The 21,082-nt window shown below is 46.6% G+C and overlaps 1 protein-coding gene across 2 annotated transcripts in view; it reads left to right on the top strand.

The window, feature by feature from the left end:
* Positions 1-19,764, top strand: part of Cds2 (CDP-diacylglycerol synthase 2) — a 54,178-nt gene extending 34,414 nt beyond the window's left edge. For both annotated transcript variants that reach the window (XM_060371710.1, XM_021651158.2), the window contains exons 4-13: positions 323-420; positions 1,995-2,134; positions 2,389-2,447; positions 3,243-3,325; positions 7,681-7,768; positions 8,812-8,880; positions 9,878-10,030; positions 12,291-12,410; positions 12,780-12,883; positions 13,124-19,764. In XM_060371710.1, coding sequence (XP_060227693.1) covers positions 323-420; positions 1,995-2,134; positions 2,389-2,447; positions 3,243-3,325; positions 7,681-7,768; positions 8,812-8,880; positions 9,878-10,030; positions 12,291-12,410; positions 12,780-12,883; positions 13,124-13,256 — 1,047 coding nt within the window. In that variant the 3' untranslated portion in view covers positions 13,257-19,764. The remainder of the gene's footprint in view (positions 1-322; positions 421-1,994; positions 2,135-2,388; positions 2,448-3,242; positions 3,326-7,680; positions 7,769-8,811; positions 8,881-9,877; positions 10,031-12,290; positions 12,411-12,779; positions 12,884-13,123) is intronic.
* Positions 19,765-21,082: the final 1,318 nt, after the last annotated feature.

Raw genomic sequence — 21,082 nt, 5'->3', positions numbered from 1 at the left:
CATTAGAGACAGGTCTAGATGAGGACAGCTGGATGCTCTCACCCAGCCCCCACACATATGTATTCAGGGTCAGCCTGGGAAGATTGGCCGAGACCCGGGAGGTTCTAGAAGAAAAGGTTAATCAGGGTACCAGGACTGTGTTTTATTTGAGAAATTGTGACATAAGGGCTACATTACCCTGTGGGGTGGTGTGAGAGAGCAGGAGGAAAGCAGAACAGTGTAAGACCAAAACATTTCCTAAATGCCATAGCTTTCTTGAAGGCCTGTGACCTGTTGGTTTCTCTTTCTGAAGACCCTAAGCTGATTCCTCTTTGTTTTTCAGGTTATGTGTGTTCAGATTAAGTGTTTCCATGAGATAATCACTATTGGCTATAATGTATACCACTCCTATGACCTGCCCTGGTTCAGGACCCTCAGCTGGTAAGTTCTCTGGTCCATGGGGCACCTTGCCTAGTTTAGGTGATGTGATTTTTGTGGCAGGTACTTAGAGGACTGGTAGAGATAGTTATTTCCACAGATGTACACAGGCTCTTTGAGCCTGTGTCTTTCATAGGCTGGATTGTATGGCCACCTTTGAGGAGTCTTGAGAAGCTAGGAGAAACAGGATGAGCCTCTGGCTGGGTTTACCTCAGCAGGAGGATTCCTTGGTCTCCTGTAGCCAGGGATGGTATTTTACATCCCCACTGGAGGTCACTGTAGTTTTATGCTGCAGCCCAGCATGTCACTGGAGTCACCTGGGAGCTGGCAGGGTCTGGTGTTGGCGTTGCTCTATCTGGAACTTCCTCAGCATTACAGCAGATTGTTGAGGCTGCTTCCTCTAAGGCACTCAGGGTGCCGGCATGGTTAGCATCTGAGCTCTTTCAGAGAGAAGATTTTTTTCTTCTAAAAAGGCTTGGCTGCCTAACAGCAAAAGGTAAATAAAGAACTGTAGCACATAATGATTTCTGAGCGCCTTCCTGACCCAGAGCTCTGCTGTTGGCCCCACTGTTCTCAGTGGTGGTATTCTAGCAGAGCTGGGAAGACCCACCGACCATGCTAATTACTTTGTGACTTAGTGGCCGATTTGTGTGTAAGAAACTTGGATATGGCCAAGGAAGCTGGCCTGCTCAGACTTGGGCACACTGTGCCCCGTGTATCCATCAGGACACGCCGACTCTCAAGCCTCCACCTGCCTTCGCGGCTCATGTTTTCTTCTTGTCTGTTCTGTAGCTAGACAGCTGTGTTTTGAATTTTGTTAACATACTCAGGAGGCCTGATCCTTCGCTACGGTGGCTCCACAAAGGAAATTTTTTTCATTACAATGAAAAAAAAAAAAAAACCAAAAACACAGTGTGGGAGTTCATGCTTCATAATGAAAAGATGGGAAAGAGGATCTGCAGTTTCTTCCTGTTGAGGGCTTGGGGTGATACAGCATGATCTCATGCCCAGAAGCGTAATGGAGGACGCACAGGGCCGTGAGTTGTGATTCCCCTCATGCTCCTCTCCGTGAAGAAAGATGTAAACAAATGCATAGTGCATTCTAGTTGAAGGGTCTGGCCATGGCCAGAGGGTGTGTCCTGAGGTGGAGCCTAATTGTCCAATGAGGTCATTAGCTACTACTTGTGGTAGAAACAAATGCGACGTGGCAGCCAGGATGCCAGCTTATGCAGAGTTTAAAACCTTATCGAATGATGTTAGAGCAACAAACAAAATCAATGAAAGGGGGTGTCCCGTTCAGGGAACAGTTAAAGCAGGACAGTGACAAAGCCACGTGGACCACTTTCGAGTGGAGGGTTCCTGCGGGAATAGTAGGAGGGAGCCTAGGGAGGTAGGGGAGGCGCACTGGGAGGGGCCGGAGGTTGGGTGTGGGAGCACCACAGAGGGGCCGGAGGTTAGGTGTGGGAGCACCACAGAGGGACTGGAGGTTGGGTGTGCTGTTCTGTCTTCTCGGGGCTGACAGCTTCGTGGAGGAGAGCTGCATGTGCTCCCTGGCACTGTGTTCTCATCATTCGCAGGTACTTCCTCCTGTGTGTAAACTACTTCTTCTATGGTGAGACAGTGACGGACTACTTCTTCACTTTGGTGCAGAGAGAGGAGCCTTTGCGGATTCTCAGCAGATACCACCGGTTCATCTCCTTCACCCTGTATCTGACAGGTGTGTCCTTCCAGTTCTCCTCTGGGCTCCGTGGTCCTGTTTCATTTGTAGGAGTTGGTTAAAGTTTTGTAACCTTACCTCTGGCCATGCTGGGAAGCAAGCTGACAGCTCTGTCTTACATTGACTGTAAGCTAATTTTCCCCTGTGGGATTTGAAATTAATGTTACAAATAAATTAGCCAATGGAGTACTTAACTTAGCTAAAGAAAAAGCAATGCAGTGTGATTCATTTTGTCCTCTCTTGTCTCCAACTAGGATTCTGCATGTTTGTACTGAGTCTAGTTAAGAAGCATTATAGACTGCAGTTCTACATGGTAAGGCGTGTGTGTGTGCGCGCGCGTGTGTGTATGGGAGGTGAATGTGTATGTTCTAGAGGTGTATAAATGACAGGTTGAGATTGGCTTCTTGGTTTACTTGAAGATCTGCAGAAACTAACCAGCTGAGCTTGTTGGCCAGATGAAGTGCAGAAACTCAGCAGGCCTTTCATGCTTTCTGTGACAAATCAGAAGTTGTCATGGTTTGTTCTGTATTCACCTAGACTAGAGCAGAAGAGCAAGCAAGGGTCCTGCAGTTCTTCATCTAACTGACCAGATACTTACTCAGCTTACATCCTGAGAGGTCTTCCTCCATGCCTCTGAAGGTGGGCTTGAGGGAGGGACAGGGACATGGCTGCAGAGGCTCCAGCTCATTCACTTTTGGTACTGGTCATTGCTTGCCTCAGCCTGAGAAAATCAGTCTGAGTGAGAATGTCCCTGTGCTTGAGGGCACGAAAGGACCCAAGGCACAGACCCTGCTGAGATGTTTCTGTTGTTGTTTGATTGGATACGATGTAGCTGAGGCTGGTCTCACCTTTACGATCCCCCTCCCCCGGAGTGCTGGGATTTGTTTGCATCACCGATGTCTGACTTAGTGCGTGCTTTTGGCGGGACTGTCCTGGAAAAGACTTCATTACTTTTAAAAGTTTGTTCTGTACTTTCACTGCCAATAAGTCATCTATTAAAGCATGTGTCTTCCCTATTTCTCAGTAGATTCTCATTTGTTCCTTATTGTTCTTTGAAGCTGTTTTGGCAATGAACTTGGTAGGTAGAATTCATTTTCTTCTCTTGCAGTTTGGCTGGACCCACGTGACCTTGCTTATTGTTGTAACCCAGTCACATCTTGTTATCCATAACTTGTTTGAAGGAATGATATGGTAAGTAGTGAACTGACAAGAATTTTTCTTCCCCTGCCCCAGGGGCTGGAGGGTTTCTCATACCCAGGAAGACTAAGGACCTCTGCCTCTGTGTTCAAGCTTCCCACCTATAGAATTTCCTGTGGGCTGGCTTTCAATTCATAGGTGATTCAGTAGGTATGGGGTGGCACTTTATTTGAATTTCGAGTACGCTTCCAGGAGATATAGATGCCATTGCTTAGAGCCAAACTGTGAGAGGCTCTATTCTAGATTGGCAGGTGTATTGAAAGTTAAAGAACCAAAGGTGAAAAAAACTGGCAACAGACTTGATAACATAGGTGAGTTAATCATGATTTTCCTAGCGACTTGTAAACAAGGAAAGTAATGAAGATAAACACTTGAATAAATCAGTAATTATAGAGGAGCTTTGAAAACTGTAAATTCCACACTCTGGCAAAAGAAACAGACAGATGGGTCAAGAGCTGATAGTCACCTGACGCTGCTGAACATCATATAAAGGGAAGAAGTAGGTGAGAAACCACTGATTCCCTTTACAGTTGGAAAGAAATAGTGCCAGATAATTGAATCTGTCAGTGGGTCAGAAGAACAGGGAGAGATTTCATTTGAGTGTGTGGGTTCACTGGAAGCCTTTCTGTTGTCAGTCACAGGCTGATTGGAGAAGCTGGATTCCCTCAGTGGGTGGACAAGACACACCTGGTGTAATGAGAGAGGTGCTAAGTGTTGTGGGTAATAAGCCCCCAAGCTTCATTTCAGAATTTACTTGCCTCTAGAGAGCTCTTGTAAATGTTAGCCTTGTATATTATATTTAAAACAAGCGTAATGGCCCGGGAAGGCACCAAGCAGCTCATTCCCTGTCTGGGTTTTTATTAGGTATTTAAGAGTGCTAAAGTCATCCGTAGCCCAAGCACACCGGCTGGATCATTAATGACTAATGCCAATGTTTCTAGTGAAGGCTTTTTCATAGTTGTATAGAGCAGACTGCTGGAAGCCTTGATGAAGGGAATGTGGTGGGAGTTGGAGGTGAATGAAGTGAGGGGGTTCAAACACTTTAAACGGCCTCAGAGAAAGGCAGGAATTGTTGGGCCAGGAAATAAGATTTACGTAATGCGTGTCAAACTAGCAAAGGAACTTAGAACAGTGTCAGAGAGTGAGAGGGGCAGACTGAAGCAGTTCTTTTGGGAAGGAGAGAGCAGTAGGGCAGCAGGGGAGGAACAGGGAGGAAGTCTGAGGACTAGATTTGCTTTCCCAGGGTCTTAGTTATTTTTTTATTGTGGTGAAGAGACATCATGACCAGGGAAGCTTATAAAAGATTTATTGAGGCTCATGGGTCCAGGTGGTTTAGCATCATGGTGGGAACCATGCAGCAGGTATAGCTCCTGGAGCAGTGCCTGAGATCTTGAAATCTATCTTTAGATGTAACCAGGAAGGAGGGGGAGGAAAGAGAGAAGAGAGAGAGAGAGAGAGAGAGAGAGAGAGAAACACTAATTTGGAATGGCAAGCTTGGAATGGAAACCTCAAAGCCTGCTCCCAGTGACACACCTCCTCCAACAAGGCCACACCCCCTAATCCTTCCCAAATAATTACACCAACTGATGACCAGGTATTAAAGTATATGAGCTGCTTTGATCACCTCCCCTGAGGGGTGCAGCCTTGCCAGGCCACAGAGGAAAATGATGCAGCCAGCCTTGATGAGACCTGATAAGCTAGGATCAGATAGAAGGGGAGGAGGTCCTCCCCTATCAGAGGACTAGGGAAAGAGTGTAAGGGGAGAAGAGGGATAGTAGGTGGGACTGGGAAGAGAGGAGGGAGGAGTCTGCAGTGGGGGTATAAAGTGAATATATTGTAACAAATAAATAACCTATCGGGGGCTTTCTTATTCAAACCGCCACATTCCACTCCATGGCCCCTGTAGGCTTGTGACCATATCATAATTTGAAATGCATTTTGTTCAACTTTAAAAGTTCCCCTAGTTTTTCAGACTCAACAGTTTCAAAGTTCAAAATCTCCTCTGAGATTCAAAGCAATCTCTCTCTCTCTTTCTCTTTGAGACAGGGTTTTTCTGTGCAGCCTTGGCTGCCTGGACTTGGTTTATAGACCATGCTGGCCTTTCACTCACAGAGATCCACCTGCCTCTGCCTCCCTGAGTGCTGGGATTAAAGGCCTGCACCACCACACCCCGCTTCAAGGCAATCTCATAATTGTAATGCCCGGTAAAGTCAAAAATCAAATTACATACTTCTCTATACACATACAGAATATATATTACCATTTCAAGGGAAGAGATGGGGCGTAGTGAGAAAGTGCTAGACCAAAGCGGGACTGAAACCCAGCAGGGCAAACTTCAAATCCTGTAGCTCCATGTCTCATGTCAGAGGGCTTAGATATCTCCGCCTTGCCAGTTTTGCCATCGCAGGACACTTCTTTCTCTTGGACTTGTTCCACTCACTGTGTGCAGCTCTTCCTGTCTGGAATCCAATGGCTGTGGTACCTCCAACATTCTGGGCTCTTGAGAGAAATCCAGGCCTCACTTTAACAGCTTCACACAGTGGCCTTTATGGGCCCCCATTCAGGGACTCTACTGCCACATGTCTGTCCTCAGCATCTTTCCTTAACCAAGGAAGAGGATTCCATAACCCCTTTTTATCTGTCTCCTTCGTGACTCTAAAGCCAGAACCATTTGGTTGATGCCGCCACATTCTGCTGCCTGCTTGGGCTGGATTCTGGCCCTCACCTTGAGTTACAGTTGCATAAGCTTTGATTTGTTGTTGCTCTTTAGGAACAGATCATTCCATAGGCAAAACTTGCTCCTTTTCATTGTACATCTGCATAAGAGTGATTGCTAATAACCACATTCCAGAGACAACATTAAACTGTCTTGAAATCTCCTCTGCCAGTGAAATTAGTTCAAAACTCCTCAACTTAGCCTCAGGCGAATTCTTAGGACAGGGGCAAAAGTAGCCATATTTTTTGCCCGGATATCACAAGAAAAGCCTCTAGCTTAGTCACTAATATTGTTCTCTTCTGAAACCTCTTGAGTTGGGCCTCCATAGTCCACACTGCTCAGCACTACTAAGCTTCTTTTAGGACTGCCACATAAGCCCTTCATGCAGCATTGAACTGCTTTCCTAATCCAGAGCTCCAAAGTCTTCCACATCCCTCCAAAACCCGGCATGGCCAGGCCTGTCACAGCCATAGTGCACTCCCTGGTACCAACTTCTGTCTTAGTTACTTCTCTGTTGCCATTAAAAAAGACCAAAGCACCTTATAAAAGAAAGCATTGTATTTGGGACCTGTGATTCCAGAGAGAGTCCATCCATCAGTGAGAGAAAGAGAGGGGGGAGCTGGATTGGGCTTTTGAAACCTCAAAACCTGCTTCCAGTGACATACCTCTTCCAACAAGGCCTAATTCTTCCCAAAGAGTTTCATCAACTAATGATTAAGTTTTCACATATACAGGCCTGTGAGGGTCATTCTCATTCAAGCATCATAGGGAATACTAGTGCTAGCAATAAACAGTGAGAAATTTAACTGGCATCAGAGTATATTACTTAAAAGATCAAAGTTAGTTGGGAAGTGGTGGCGCACACCTTTAATCCTAGCACTTGGGAGTCAATGGTAGTCATATCTCTGAGTTGGAGGCCAGCCTGGTCTACAAAGTGAGTTTCAGGACAGCCAAGGCTACACAGAAGAAACCCTGTCTTGAAAAACAAAACAAAAATATTAAAATGATTTTAAATGGCTATTTTGGGGAGGGGTAGTAGAGATGGGGAAATAAGCAAGTTTTCTCTTACTTTAACAGTTTATTTTCTTGCTTATGTATTATTTTGTAATGAAAAAGGAGAAAATGACATTTATAGAATGTTGTCTTCATTTGTTCAGTCATTCAGTGAACATCTGAATACCAGTCATGTGTCAGGCACTAGAAAGGGCATTTTGGTGTGTTCCTCCACTGGAATTTTTAGAGATGGTCTCAGTGTGTAGCCTAAACCAGTTTTGAGCTTACAGCAATCCTTTCTTACCCTTTCTAGCTGGAGTTAGAGGCTCATACAACCACAGCTGACTTACTTTAAAAATTATTTTTGCAGATATCAACTAAACATAGTAATGTATTTTATTATGCTTTCATATGTGTATACAATGTATTTTTATCATTCATGTGTTTGTCTTTTCTTACCTCCTTCCTGCTTTCACTTTTTCCTTTTCTCTTCCCATGTGTATTTTCTTTCTTCTTAACGTGAATCTTAATGAATTATAAATACACCATGAGTTATTTTGTACTGACTTGTTATTGACACTCTTTGGTAGACTTCTGAGATTGTCTTGGTAGAGTTATTCCTGTCTTGGGTTTTTCCTAGGTTCATTGTCCCCATCTCGTGTGTCATCTGTAATGATATTATGGCCTATATGTTTGGCTTTTTCTTTGGCCGGACTCCACTCATCAAGGTAAGTGGGTCATCGTAACGTGGGCTGTCCCAGTAGGTGGTGATGCTTTCTCTATGGCATGTCAGTGGACAGAGAGGAACTCTAGCTGGTTGTATCCACTGTAGGCCTGTCTTCATGTTACTCTGGGGGTATTTTAGAGGGAAAAACAAACAAACAAACAAACAAAAAGCTGAAAGAGACACAGGCAAATGCTTATTTCAAAAAAATCTCCCAAAGAAAATATTTGTATGTAGACATTATTTTATGGCTTTGCTCTTTATGTGACTTTTGTTATTAAATAATGTATAATTTTTATAATTTAATAAATGTGTTAGTCAGTAGTAGAACAGAAAGAAAACTAAGCTGAAGAACATAGGATAAGAAGCAAGAAAAAAGTTTTGGGGGAGAATTTTGAAAGTACATGATTAATTGAAGTTTGATTTTATGTAGAAATACTTCTTGTTTGCATGGTTTTGAGACAGGGTCTCACTATGTAGCCCTGGTTGTCCTGGAACTCACCATGTAGACCAGGCTAGCTTTAAACAGAGATCCTCCTGCTTCCGGCTCCCTAAAACTGGATTAAATGTATGTTGCATTAGCCTGGCATGGTGGTGCACATCTGTAATCCCAGCACTCAGGGAGGCAGAGGCAGGCGGATCTCTGAGTTTGAGGCCAGCCTGGTCTACAAAGCAAATCCAGGACAGCCGAGGCTACACAGAGAAACCCTGTCCCGAAAAACAAACAATGACGACAACAACAACAGATGAATACCATCATGCCTGGCTGGAAATACTTTATTTATTTATGTACGTTTATTTTTTTGTGTGTGCAGTGGTGTTTTGCCTGTATGCATATTTGTGTGAGAGTGTCAGATCTTGGAGTTACAGACAGTTGTGAGCTGCCATGTGGGTGCTGGAAATTTAACCCAGGTCCTCTGGATGAGGGGTCCGTGCTCTTAACTACTGAGCCATCTCTCCAGCCCTGGAAATACTTTTCATAAGTGATGGACCACCAAATCTGAGTTCCAGAGTGTTCTATGCTGACAGTGTGTTTTCTGTCTGCAGCTCTCTCCAAAGAAGACCTGGGAAGGCTTCATTGGGGGCTTCTTTGCTACTGTGGTGTTTGGCCTTCTGGTAGGTGGTAGCTCCCATCTGGATGGGGAAGGGACAAGGCTTACACCATCTTCAGAGGCTTGTGCAGGAGTAGACACTTGTCTTCCAGAGCACAGAGTCTTTTCTGCCCAATGCTGGCCCTTGCCTGGAAGAACACTTTCTGTAACTGGCATGGCACCTGCCAGCTTTCAAGCAGTTGTGTAGGGTCCATGTATACCTTATCTGTCCTCTAATGTCCACACACCATGTCATACTAAGATTGGGGTAACTCTGGCAACTTGGAGTAAGGAGTGAGGTGAGATGTGTTACTTTGCCTCAGATTTTCTTGTACACAGGACTGTCCTGGAGAAACACAATCTTCCAGCCCTTGGAGAACACCACTTTTTGTGGCTGGTCCTCAGGCCCTCTCTTAGCGTTGGCTGGCTGTCACTGAACCCTTCACACCCACCATGGTTTCTGTGTAGCACTGAGTTCAGAGACTCTTCGCACGGTGGGGCAGGGTTCCCCGGGTGGGAAGAATTGTCTTACATCTTTGTTCAGATCACATATGGACATATATATGTGAGTCCCCAGTGAGACATGTGAACCTTTTTATTTAACAGTTCAGGTAAAATACACATGTCCCCCTGAGTGGGGAGCAGCCTTGCCAGGCCACAGAGGAAGACAATGCAGCCAGTCCCGATGAGACCTGATAAGCTAGGGTCAGAGGGAAGGGGAGGAGGACCTCCTCTATCAGTGGACTGGGGGAGGGGCATGGGAGGAGATGGGGGAGGGAGTATAGGATTGGGAGGGAAAGAGGGAGGGGGCTACAGCTGGGATACAAAGTGAATAAACTGTAACTAATATAAAAAATAAAAAAAAATACACGTGGTGAAACACAAACCTGTGTTTGAGCCCATGGCCTGCAGTGGACGAGGTAGGAGGCTCTCTGAGAATGGTGGGCCGGTCAGCTGTGGGCCAGCCAGGCTGAATGTCTGCAGCTGGTGTTCTTGCCTGTCCCTCTGCTCTTCATCCTTAGCTCTCCTATGTGATGTCTGGGTACAGATGCTTCGTGTGTCCTGTGGAATACAACAATGACACCAACAGCTTCACTGTGGACTGTGAGCCCTCTGACCTATTCCGCTTGCAGGAGTACAACATTCCTGGGGTGATCCAGTCAGTCGTAGGCTGGGTACGTAATACTTACATGGGTGCCTGCGCAGAGGAGTTCCCTCCAGAGATGGTAGCTTCCCCATCTGAGCTCTACGCCAGGATAAGGGTAGAGAAGGCCTTTCCCCAACTCCCTGTCTCGTCGAGAAGCGGTTCTCAGATTGTGTAGCTCCTAGAGGACCCTGAGGTTTCTTTAAAGGGCTCTGTGAAGTCCCAGCTGCTTTCTGAGTAACGTGCGCCTCTTTCACTGGGCTGGTGTGTCCTTGATGATGCAGAATCAGTGGTGGGTAAGCTTACGGCAATGGGTGTAAGCTAAAGCTGCCTGGGCTGGCAGGCCATTGCTTGCTTCATGCTGTACCCTAGTGAATGCAGACAAGCTAGTTGCTCTTGTGAATGCCCTTGATAGGATTCTAAAATTAGTAACTTCATTAAGATATTCCTGATCCCTGACACCATTTTAATATTCTCTGTACTGAAGTAGAAAATACTTCTGCCAAATACTGAAGCACAAGTGTCCCAAGGAGAAACATGTATAGTTGATTCAGTTGTGAGCTCAGCTGGCTGCTTAGTCGTTGGCATAGGTTTTATTAGAGAAGACTTGGTTATGAAATGGGTGTTTTTCTTGAGAGGAATGAAGTAACTCTGTCACTTCAAAGAAAATGACTGATAGCAGTTGTAACCAATGATAAAAGTCTGCATTTCAGGTGAAAATGAGAAGTTTGAAAGTGTGCGCCTGTTACTGTGAGGCACTGTGGCGTTGTGACACTTAAAAGCCCTCTGGCATCATGTAGCAGAGTGTGCCCACATGTGGAAGTTGCATAACAGTGAGCCAGCACTTCTTTTGTTGTTGTTTTTTTGGTTTTTAAGACAGGATGACAGTATTTCTCTGTGTAACAGAGCTCTGGCTGCCCTGGACTCACTTTGTAGACCAGTCTGGCCTCGAACTAACAGAGATCCACCTACCTCTGCTTTCTGAGTGCTGGGATCAAAGGCGTGTGTCTCCAAGCCCAGCATGAGCCACTGTTTCTGAAATACTGATCAGTAAATGATGTTCCACAGTCATGCCTGGGTAAAAGAACCACCAGCAGGGCATTGTAGACCATGGACTTATGTGAAGCAGCACACAACATTCAGTAGGAGGGCTTTAGATTTCACACTGTACCTTTTCTTTTTTTTTTGCTTTTGTTTTTGGGAAACAGTATTTCATTAAGAACTTGGAATCCTTCTACCACCTGGCTTGCAACTATATTTCTTTTCATGTTTGTTTGTGATTGTGTGTATGAATATGTGCATGTTTGCAGGTATATGTAAATAAACATACATATGTGGAAGCCCAAGGTTGATGGCAGAAATCTTCCTCAGTTGCTCTTTTACCGTATTCTTTTAATTCGGGGTTTCCTGAGCAAACCACAAGCTTGCCATTGTGGCTAATCTTGCTAGCCAGCTTGCTCTGGATCCCCTTCGAGGTGTGGCTGCCGTGCACACCCAGCATTTCCATGGATTCTGGGAATCTGAACTCTGTTCCTCTTGCTTATAGGGCAAGTACGTTAACTGATGAGTATCTCCCCAGCCTGCACCTAACGTTTAAGGAACTATCTGTGTCAGGTTCTGGCATAAAGGTAAAGAATAGCCACAGTTCTCTGAGAAGGCCGCTGAAATACTCATCCTTTTGAAATTACATTTTCTGTAAGCTACATTCTCTGGACTTTGTTCATACAGTGCTTGCAAAACAACATAAGTTGATTTCTGTTTGTTTGAGACAGGTTCTTATGTAGTCTAGTCTGACCTTACACTCTCTGTGTAGCTGAGGCTGCTCTTGAACTCCTGATCTTACTGCTTCTACCTACCAAGTCCTGGGATTGCAGGCACCTGCCTCCACTCCAGGCCAGAATATCTTAATGTCTACCATTAGGAGACCTAAAAACATGGGCCAGTTTTCGCTTTCCTTTCCTTTCCTTTTCTTTTCTCTCTTTTTTTTTTTTTTTAAGACTCATTCCTTTTATATGTGTGAGTGCTTTGCTTGTGTGTATGTGTGTGCAGTGCCAGTGGACACCAGAAGAAGGCATCAGATCTTGAATTGGTGTTATGGATGGTTGTAGGCCACCACGTATGTTAGAAACTGAACCTAGGTTCTTTGGTGCTCCAAACCGTAGGACCTACCGTCTTTCCTTTCAGTCTTCTGGTGGATTAAAAAAGTAGAGAACTGGATTTATTAATTTCTCCCATTAACTGTGAAAAGCCAGACTTGCACACCTCTTGATTTTGATTTCACTTCTTCTCAGAAAACGGTGAGGATGTACCCTTTCCAGATCCACAGCATCGCTCTCTCCACCTTTGCCTCGCTCATCGGCCCATTTGGAGGGTTCTTCGCAAGTGGATTCAAGCGAGCCTTTAAAATTAAAGTAGGGAACTCTCCGCCCCGCCCCTCACCCCTGTCTGTTGCCCATCCAGTCTCTCCCCTGCCCTGCTGCGTCAGTGTTTACCCTTCACCATGCCAGCGTATGCACCTGGCACTTAAAAATGTGCGCTCTTCTTGACCCATGTGTTCAATTTGGGGACAGTAAGAGAGGAAGTCAGGTTTTCATTTATTAGTGTTTCTTTCAAAAAAAAAAAAAAGAACATTTCCCAATTGACCATTGTTCATTTGATTCTATGCCTCTTTCCATCACCTTCTCTACCCAGCAGGGTTTGGGACATGGGGTGGGTCCATTAGTGTAGAATTTGATTGTTGGAGAGCCTAGGCTCATCATGTTTCCCTCTGCCTCTAACAGGACTTCGCCAACACCATTCCTGGTCATGGAGGCATCATGGATCGCTTTGACTGCCAGTACCTGATGGCCACCTTTGTCAACGTGTATATCGCCAGCTTTATCAGGTGCGCGTCCCCTCTACCTGAGCCAGATGAGTGGGGTTTCAAACTCTGAAATCCTCGAACTTGTCTCCGGTGGTTCAGTAAAACCAGCCTAAGCATGAGTGAGGTTTCAGTTGTTACTGTTTAGAGGGTCACTGAGGTCTCTCCACCTCTAAGAGTGAATTCAGGGATCAACTAGCACATGGGTAACTGGGCCAGCGAAGCAGCTGGCCCCGCTCAGGGTTGCTTCATGTTCTGTTGTAGGGGCCCAAACCCGAGCAAGCTGATTCAGCAGTTTCTGACGTTGCGGCCGGATCAGCAGCTCCACATCTTCAATACACTGAAGTCTCACCTGACTGACAAGGGGATTCTGACATCTGCCTTGGAAGATGAGTAGCAGAGTCCCACCCATGGCCAGGAGAGCTGGAGCAGGATTGAGTGAGGGGCAGGTCATCAAGGCCAGCCCAGCTGCTGTGACTTAGATAATGAAAAGCTTCAACTCACTGTCTTTTTTTTTTTTTTCCTTTTTAATTTGTGTTTTATTTTTTAAAAATCTGTATATACAGTCTGTTTATAATGTGGGCTGTGAGTAAGCTATAGCTTTGAGTTGCAAAGAAGTCACAGGGAAGACCCATTTGGGTTTCTTAATGTAGGTATTGAACATCGTGAAGGACAGTGTCGCCCACTCAGGGTGTGTGCTTGGTGGTTGCAACCCCCACCCGTCCAGGTGTTTCTGTGCTGTTTGAGAGAACATACAGTCCTCCATGCCTGACTAGCTGAGGGGCTTCCCCCTTGGGCAGGGTAGCCTCTGCTTTTGGTCTTCTTGACACCTTTCCTTGGGGCTCCTCAGCCATCTCTGGCTGGGAGCAGTGGAGGGCTGCCTTCTGTAGAACTGAGGGAGGCTTACTGATCAGATGAGCTCCCGTCCAAGCCGAAATCCTGCAGAGGGCACGTGAGTTTTGCTTAGAGTTTGCTTTCATAATGCAGACTAAAGGAAGATTTCAGACTTCGTCTTTCCCAAAAAGCATGGAGAATTTACGAAATCTGGAAAAAGAAATCCATACTGCAATATTTCAAGTGTTTGCAGTAGAATGCACGGTCACAGCCCTTTCCCCGCCACCCAGGCGCCGGTGGCTTCTCAGTCCTGCAGAGCTGAGGCTGTCATGTTTGTGCTGTGGGTTTGCTGCTGCTGAATTCTGAATTCTGGGGACTCCTGAGAGTGGGGAGCCCTTTGCCCCAAAGCCCACTGTGTTGCTGCTGTGTTGTGTATATAGTACTCTTGAGGTGAGTGTGTGTCTGTGTGTCTTAAATTCACTTGTTTCGTACATGATTTCAGTCAAACCTGCACTTCTCACAGAAGTCCCTGCGTCCTGCTTAGAACTGTGACAAGCCTGATCTGTCAAGAGGCTTGGATCTTCTCGAGACTCAGTGTATACTTTTTATGAAATGTGACCAGTGTAGATGTAGTTTGCACTTTCCGGGGGACCTTTTGCTGTTGCTTATGTAACCTGTGAGTATTCTTTTCCTTCCTGATCTTAAGTTGAGACTATTGTGGAATGGAGCAGTTGGCAGGGAAAGAACTTGTTCTCCAAGCGTTTAACAGCATGGCCCTGCCATGGTGTGCCCACTGCCAAGAGGGGCACAGTGACTGGCTTAAGCACTGGTTTGTGCTTGTTTGTTTTCCGATTAGCCTGTCTCCTCCAATGCTTAGACAGCCCCCAGACTGTCTGTCCTGAACCATCTTGCGCCCTGCACGGGGCAGGAAGGTGGGGGACAGCTTCTTGCCTCTCACCTTTGACTTCCATGTCAGCCTTGTGGCTTTTTGTTCTCAATTCCCAGGGCCACACTGAACAGAATATGTTGGTGCCTTGGGTTTGGGTTCTTGTGGCGTGGCCCTGGGTGGGAGCTTTGCTCTCAGTGTTCTCCTTTTCTGACTTACCCTGGAGGTTCACCAATTGTGTAAATCTACAGAGAAGTTCCTGTCACTAGTGGCCCCTGTTGTTATTGAGTCATGTCATGGGGACTCAAAAAAGGAAATACACTGAGCTGTATTTCACAATTGCTCCTTAAGATGAGCCAGTATCTTCTTAAGATTTTCAGCAATGATTAGGAGTAAGGCTATATTTATTTGATTGAAAAATAACCTTGGATCACCAAACTAGATAGAGAAGGGCATGCCGCTCCCCGGCAGCTGAGACTCGCTCGGGTAGCAGCAGCTGAGGCTCGAGGAAGGGTTCCTGGTGTCCTGAAAATCTGAAAGCCAGGGCTCACTGCAGTTGTCAGCGAGGGCTTTGTTCCTCCTGAGTTCCCAGTCTTCTGAAAGAGGAAATTTCCCAGTCAGTAGCCAGGAGAGCAGTGCCACCTTGTGTCTGTCCAGCATGTAGTTTGTCCCATTAAACAGGCAGGATCCCAGAGACTGCTGCACCCTGCAGATCTCAGTGGCTCACAGGACTTGCTTTACACTCATTTTGTTTTGTCAGAAATAAATTTTTGTGCCTTTCCTTGTCATGAATTCAGTGTTTGTCACTTTCATGCATGACTTTGTTTCCCACTTTATGTGATTGTAAATACTGTGCAATTTTAATTTAAAGGGTTTTGTTTTTCACTTTGTATGCCATCTGTTCATACCCTGAGGTATCTCAGGTTAGAGCCATGGGGTGGAACCAGAAAGTACCACATCTCACAGTATGCCTGAAGGACAGGATTAGCTAGTTCCTGAGGTCCCAGCACCAGAAACACTGCAGTGTTCCTTCCCACAGGCTGTGGAGCCCCGAGCCAGGTGCGGCCTGGGGAGTGCTTAGATGCCTAGTAGCTTATAACTGGTGTAGTAAGGGTTTGGTGAACAGTATGGTCCCAGAAAACAGGCTGACGTCAGAACAAGCCAGGGTGCCTCCCACGTGAGTTCTGCTCATGATTGTTCTCAAGAAAACTGGGCCTTTCCTTCCCTTTGTGTGTGCTTTTCTCAACCTCCTAACCACTTCAGTATGAAAAAGAAATTTCTGTTTTACTTCTGAAAGTGAAATCATGTAAGGAATCATGAAGGAAGAAATCATGTAAGGAAGTTGGGAGAACACATACACACACACACACACACACACAGCCTGTCTCACACTCTCAGCCTTTTAGTTTCTGCTCTATAACCACATTTAAAATGTATTAATTCTTAACGTACTGGAGTGTACGTGAGCCAGGCTTCAGAGATGTGGAGTCTAACATGTCCTCTTATAGGTGGACTGTGAAACAGTTCTTATGATCTCTTGCTCCTGCTCACTTTCATCCTGTAACCTGGCTTATATTATGAAAGAGAATTTGATCAGTGTACTTCAAGAGAACCAACAAAGACCTTGTGTTGGGCTAATTGCTGGGTTGCCTGGGACCTCCTTTGAAGTGTTCCCTGAGCCCCTGGCAAGCTGAGGTCAGTCCCTGTTGTTGATGGAGCTGGGAGAAAGAGTGACTTAAGGACTTAGGAGGAGTATGCCACATACAATTCTGTATGGAGGTCACTGTGTTCCTTACAGCCTGAGGTGGATTTCCAGGAGAGCCTTTTCCTCACTACCAGTGTAGGATGTTACAACTAAAACTTGCTGGGTTAGTAACATCCGAGGCCATGTTGTCTTTGTCTTTCAGAGTAATTCCTGTCTGTGGCCACCATGCCTGCACACCATTCCTGTGCTTAGTGGGGAGGAGGGCAGTTTCCCTTGCATCCAGGCTTCTTGTTCTTTCCAGGTCGAGAGGGTGGCTAGGGCACTGCTGTAGACACAGCCTGAGACAGTCAACTCTGGGTGGGTACACTCCACCTGGAGCGGAGGGCTCCAGAGAGCACCCGGAAGGCTCCACCCAGAAGGCTCCACCCGGAAGGCTCCACCCGGAAGGCTCCGACAGCTGCTGGACAGGAAGCTGAGTCTTGGGCAGAGCTTCAGAAAAGAGATTATTAGCTTCTACTTCTTGACTCAGTTTTCCCTTGTTGAGTGGGCACCTTCCAGAGGCATGCTGGGGCTTAGACCAAGTGGCAGAGGAGGGTTCTTATTTAAGGGCTTCGCTAGGCCCATTCACTGGGCACATCCTGGGTAGTCCTCACTCAGTCTAGCACGGTGAGCCCATGCTAGAGCCCATAGCTGCTGACCTGGTCATTCTGTTAGGATGTGGTCTGCCTTCCTGCCCCTCCACTCAGGTTGACTGGGAGCGACCTTACCTGGGCCCTGTGCGCTCCTGCGGGTGGAGGCTCTTACCATTGGGATGGTTCTTTATTGGGCAAGCCAGTCTCCATTTGCTTCTAGAGAGTGTGCTCGGGGTGCTGAAGTGTTAGGGCTTTAGGACATAGGGATGATTTTGAGACTTAAAGGGCAGAATACACAAAAGCTAGGGTTTCGTGGCCAGTGATCCTCAAATCCATTGGCTATTTGAAGACCCTGCCCCCATGATTGCCCTTTATCAGGTGCCTCTCTGCCAGCCTCTTTATCTTATTCGTCAGCCAATGAAATAGCAGCAGTGTGTTATTAATACGTGCACTCATATAGTGCTTAATATGTGCCAGACACAGTGCTGAGAGTTGGCATGCGTTACCTCCTTTAATCCAGAAGAAGCTGTGTGCTAGAGATTGAGAACATACAAAACTGGCGGACTAGAGGTTTAGGTAGCTCTACCTCTGGCCAGGTTCTAGGCTGCAGGCAGCCTTCACTTCCAGCCGGCTGGCTGTGAGGATTTAGTGAGCTAATGCATTTAAGCATTTAGCAAGGTGCCTGGCACATAGTAAGCGCTCAATAAATGTTGGTAGTTTTCTTTGTTTTTGTTTTTAAACTGAGCTCAGTGAGTAGTTTGGCCCTCACTGATGGGCTGCTGGGTATTCAGTCACCACATGCTCGCTGCCGTCACAGGTGTCCTGTAGAGCGACCATACTGTCCTAAGAGCAGCACTTCAGCAGTCCAGTGCTAAGAGCTTGGTGTTTCCCATAGCACTGAGGCCAGCCTGACTGGATGATGTGAGGCTGCTCAGCACTTCTGCTCTTCTTTTCCCGTGGTTGAGAATGTTCACAGTTTGTTCTGACCTGGTGGACCCAGAGTGGAAGGGTGCAAGGACCTGTCCTGTTCTGGACCCCACTTTCCCCAGCCAACGCCTTACTGTGTTGTGTAGGTCTGGAACCCCTGGTTCCCTCTACAAGTGGATATTTTCAGGAATAGAGAAAACAAACCTGAAGCTTTGTGCGTCAGCCAGAAGCCTAAAGCTCCACCTGTGCCCTGACACCATGACCATTCCACCTTGTCTCTCCGCCTGCCTGCCTTTCTTTCTTTGTTGTTTATTTTTTGAGACAGGGTTTTCTTTTTGTGTAACATTGGCTATTATAAAACTCTCTGTAGACCAGGTTGGCCTTGAACTCAGAGATCCACCTGCCTCTGCCTCCCAAATTCTGGGGTGAAAGGTGTAAGCCACCAACCTCTTGACTTTTCTTTCTTTCTTAAAAGAATAGTTTAGAGCAGGTGACCATTGAGGACAGGTGATCGGGGTGTTTCTGTCTGTTCTAGATTAGCAAAGAATCACATATCACATAGATTATTAATCATGAATGGAGAAATGCTTATTTCAGTTTTCTGAATGGACACGGGAAATTGGGAGAGAGAGTGACTAGTCTTCACCTTGATTGAGTGGCACTGGCTAATATAACCCAGGAGGTTCTTAGACTGCGTGATGGTAACAGAGAACTTGGTTCCAGCAGTGGTGGGGCCCAGGTGTTAATGGGACCCACAGGCCCATTGCTGGAACAGATACTGGAGCTCCCCTGCTCTTCTGGAGTTTTCCAGCTCTGGCCCTTCCTCCTTCATCGTGCCATCTGATGGACCAGACAGTCCTTTATCTGGAGAGAAAAGTCTGATGCCAGCAGAGGTCCTGGGGCACTGCCCTCCCCTACTCTGGCCAAGCCCAGCTCTGCGGCTTCCGAGGACTTTCCTGAGTACAGTGTTCAGAAGGCTTTCCCGCCTGGCCACCTGCCCTCAGTGAAACTGCTTCTAGGTGCCACCCTGTCAGCCCTCTCTGCCCTCCTCACTAGCATACCTTTTCCTCACGCACAGGCTTTGTGTGCTGATTTAATGGCTTTTCTCTAAGGAACACCGATGTAGAAAGGGTTAAGAGTGTTAATTGCAGTGAGCTGAGTGTGCACACATGTTTATGACAGTCCTCTGTGTGACGTTTCCTCTCATTCCTCAGTTTCTGTCTTGGCTCACACTGGGCAAGTGTCTAAAGAGTGGAGGCAAGGAAGGCATCAGCTCTTTGTCCAGCTCAGGGACTCCTGAGACACCGGGACAGCAACAGGACTGGGGTGGGGATGGGAGTCACGTGTTCTTATACTACTGAAGGTAGACTCAGACCAGCTCAGTGCTCCTCGGTGGCTGAGGGGACCAGAAAACGCCCTGGAAAATCCATCCTGGGAGTGTTGGGACTCACTGGCTCCTTCCAGAGTCTTCATGGACCCAGTTTCGACACCTTCCAAACAGCAGCGGGGATCACAGTGGCAAAGAGGGAGGCTACCCGGGACAGTCTCTCAGCCACTTCCATTGTGCGGAGGGACCTGCTGAATCAGTTATCTCACACCGCCTGGCTGCTTCCCTGCCTCAGACCGGGCGCACTGCGACACAGCACTTGGCTGTGTGGAATCCACATCACAAACCCTGGGTCTCCCCAGATAGGCATGTGCTTATGTGTTACTGTCGTGCCACTTCTTCAACCCGGTTTCACTAAGTCAGTGTTTTCACCATGTCCGACCTTTCTCTCTGCACTTAGGATTGGTGTTGAACACACTTGTAGATTCCTTTCAGCGCAGTATAAGAATGTGATATATTGTATATTGGAAAGTATTTACCTTATTTATATACCTGAATGTTCCTATTAAACAAATAAACATATATTAAATTCTAGATTGTGGTTTTTGATTGAAGAGGCCCTTTTAAAAAGTTGTTTTATACGTATGGTTGTTTTGCCTGCATGTGTGTGTAAGGACCACACGTGGCTGTTGCCTGCAGAAGCCAAAAGAAGGTATTCAAATCCCTCCTGCAGCTGGAGTTACAGATGGTGGTGCACTACCGTGTGGGTGTGGGGAATTGAATCTGGGTCTTCTAGAAGAGCTGTCAGTGCCTGTAATCACTGAGCCACTTCTGTATTCCCAAGAGATTGGTTTCTGTGTTTTTAGACAGTCCTGTTATGTGGCCTGGGCTGGCATGGAACTTAAGATCCTCTCATCTCCACCTCTGAATGCCGAGGCCACATATATGTCACACTGCCAGTCAGAAAGTGTGTGGTGCCTTTGTTTTTGTTTTTGCTGCCTGTGTGTGAGAGAATGATGTGCTTGTGTCTGGGCACGTGTGTGGAGGCCCCGGGGTGATGTGTGTGTCTTCTCCTCATTTGCTCTCTTCCTTACATATTGAGGCAGTGTCAGGCTGAGCCTTTGCTTGGCTTTTGGCTAGTCTGTCTTTGCTTCCTGCAGTATGGATTACTGGCAGGCTGTCATGTCCACATAATTTTTAGTTCTGGCGATCTGAACTCAGGTTTGTACAGCAAGCATTTTACCTTCTGAGCCATCTCCCCAGCACCGGGAACTGTTTTTGTTTTTTAATATGTTAAAAAAATTTAAATTAGAGTCATTTTTCTTTAAAATTTTATGTGTGGTTGTTTCCTCTACATATATGTATATGCAGACTTGGATGCCTGATGCCCAGGGAGGTCAGAAGATGGCATTGGATCCCCTGGATTGGAGTTACAGGTGGTTGTAAAATAACACATGGCTGCTGGGCATCAAACCCAGGTGCTCTGGAAAAACAGCAAGTGCTCTTACCGCTGACCCTTTTCCCCAGCACCCAGGAGGTGTGTGAAGGCTGAAGGTGGGACAGGAATGTGGTGATCTGGTGTGTTTACTTCCGGGAATGGGGTTGGCTGGGGATAGGGTTTAGCCAGGGTTAACCTTCCAATGCTGCCCTTGGTCTTTGTGCCAGCTCTCTGGGCACTCCTCATCTTTGTGGTTGCTCCTCCTCAGCCTTTCTGAACGACTCTTTACTTGTCCATCTCATAGATGGGCATTCTGCCGTGGCCTCTCTGTGCTCCTCTGGTTTCCTAGGTGTTCCTGTCACTCTGAGGGTGTCAGTCACCACGTTCTCATGTTGCCAGCGCTCACAGGGCCTCTGCTTGCAGGTACTTCCTTACTTGACCAAACCCAACTCATGGCCTTTTCTAACTGTTCTC

The sequence above is a fragment of the Meriones unguiculatus genome, chromosome 18, assembly GCF_030254825.1.
Source record: "Meriones unguiculatus strain TT.TT164.6M chromosome 18, Bangor_MerUng_6.1, whole genome shotgun sequence".
Classification (NCBI taxonomy): Eukaryota; Metazoa; Chordata; class Mammalia; order Rodentia; family Muridae; genus Meriones; species Meriones unguiculatus.
The sequence above is the reverse complement of the archived record's forward strand: the minus strand, read 5'-3'. Positions and strand labels throughout refer to the sequence as shown.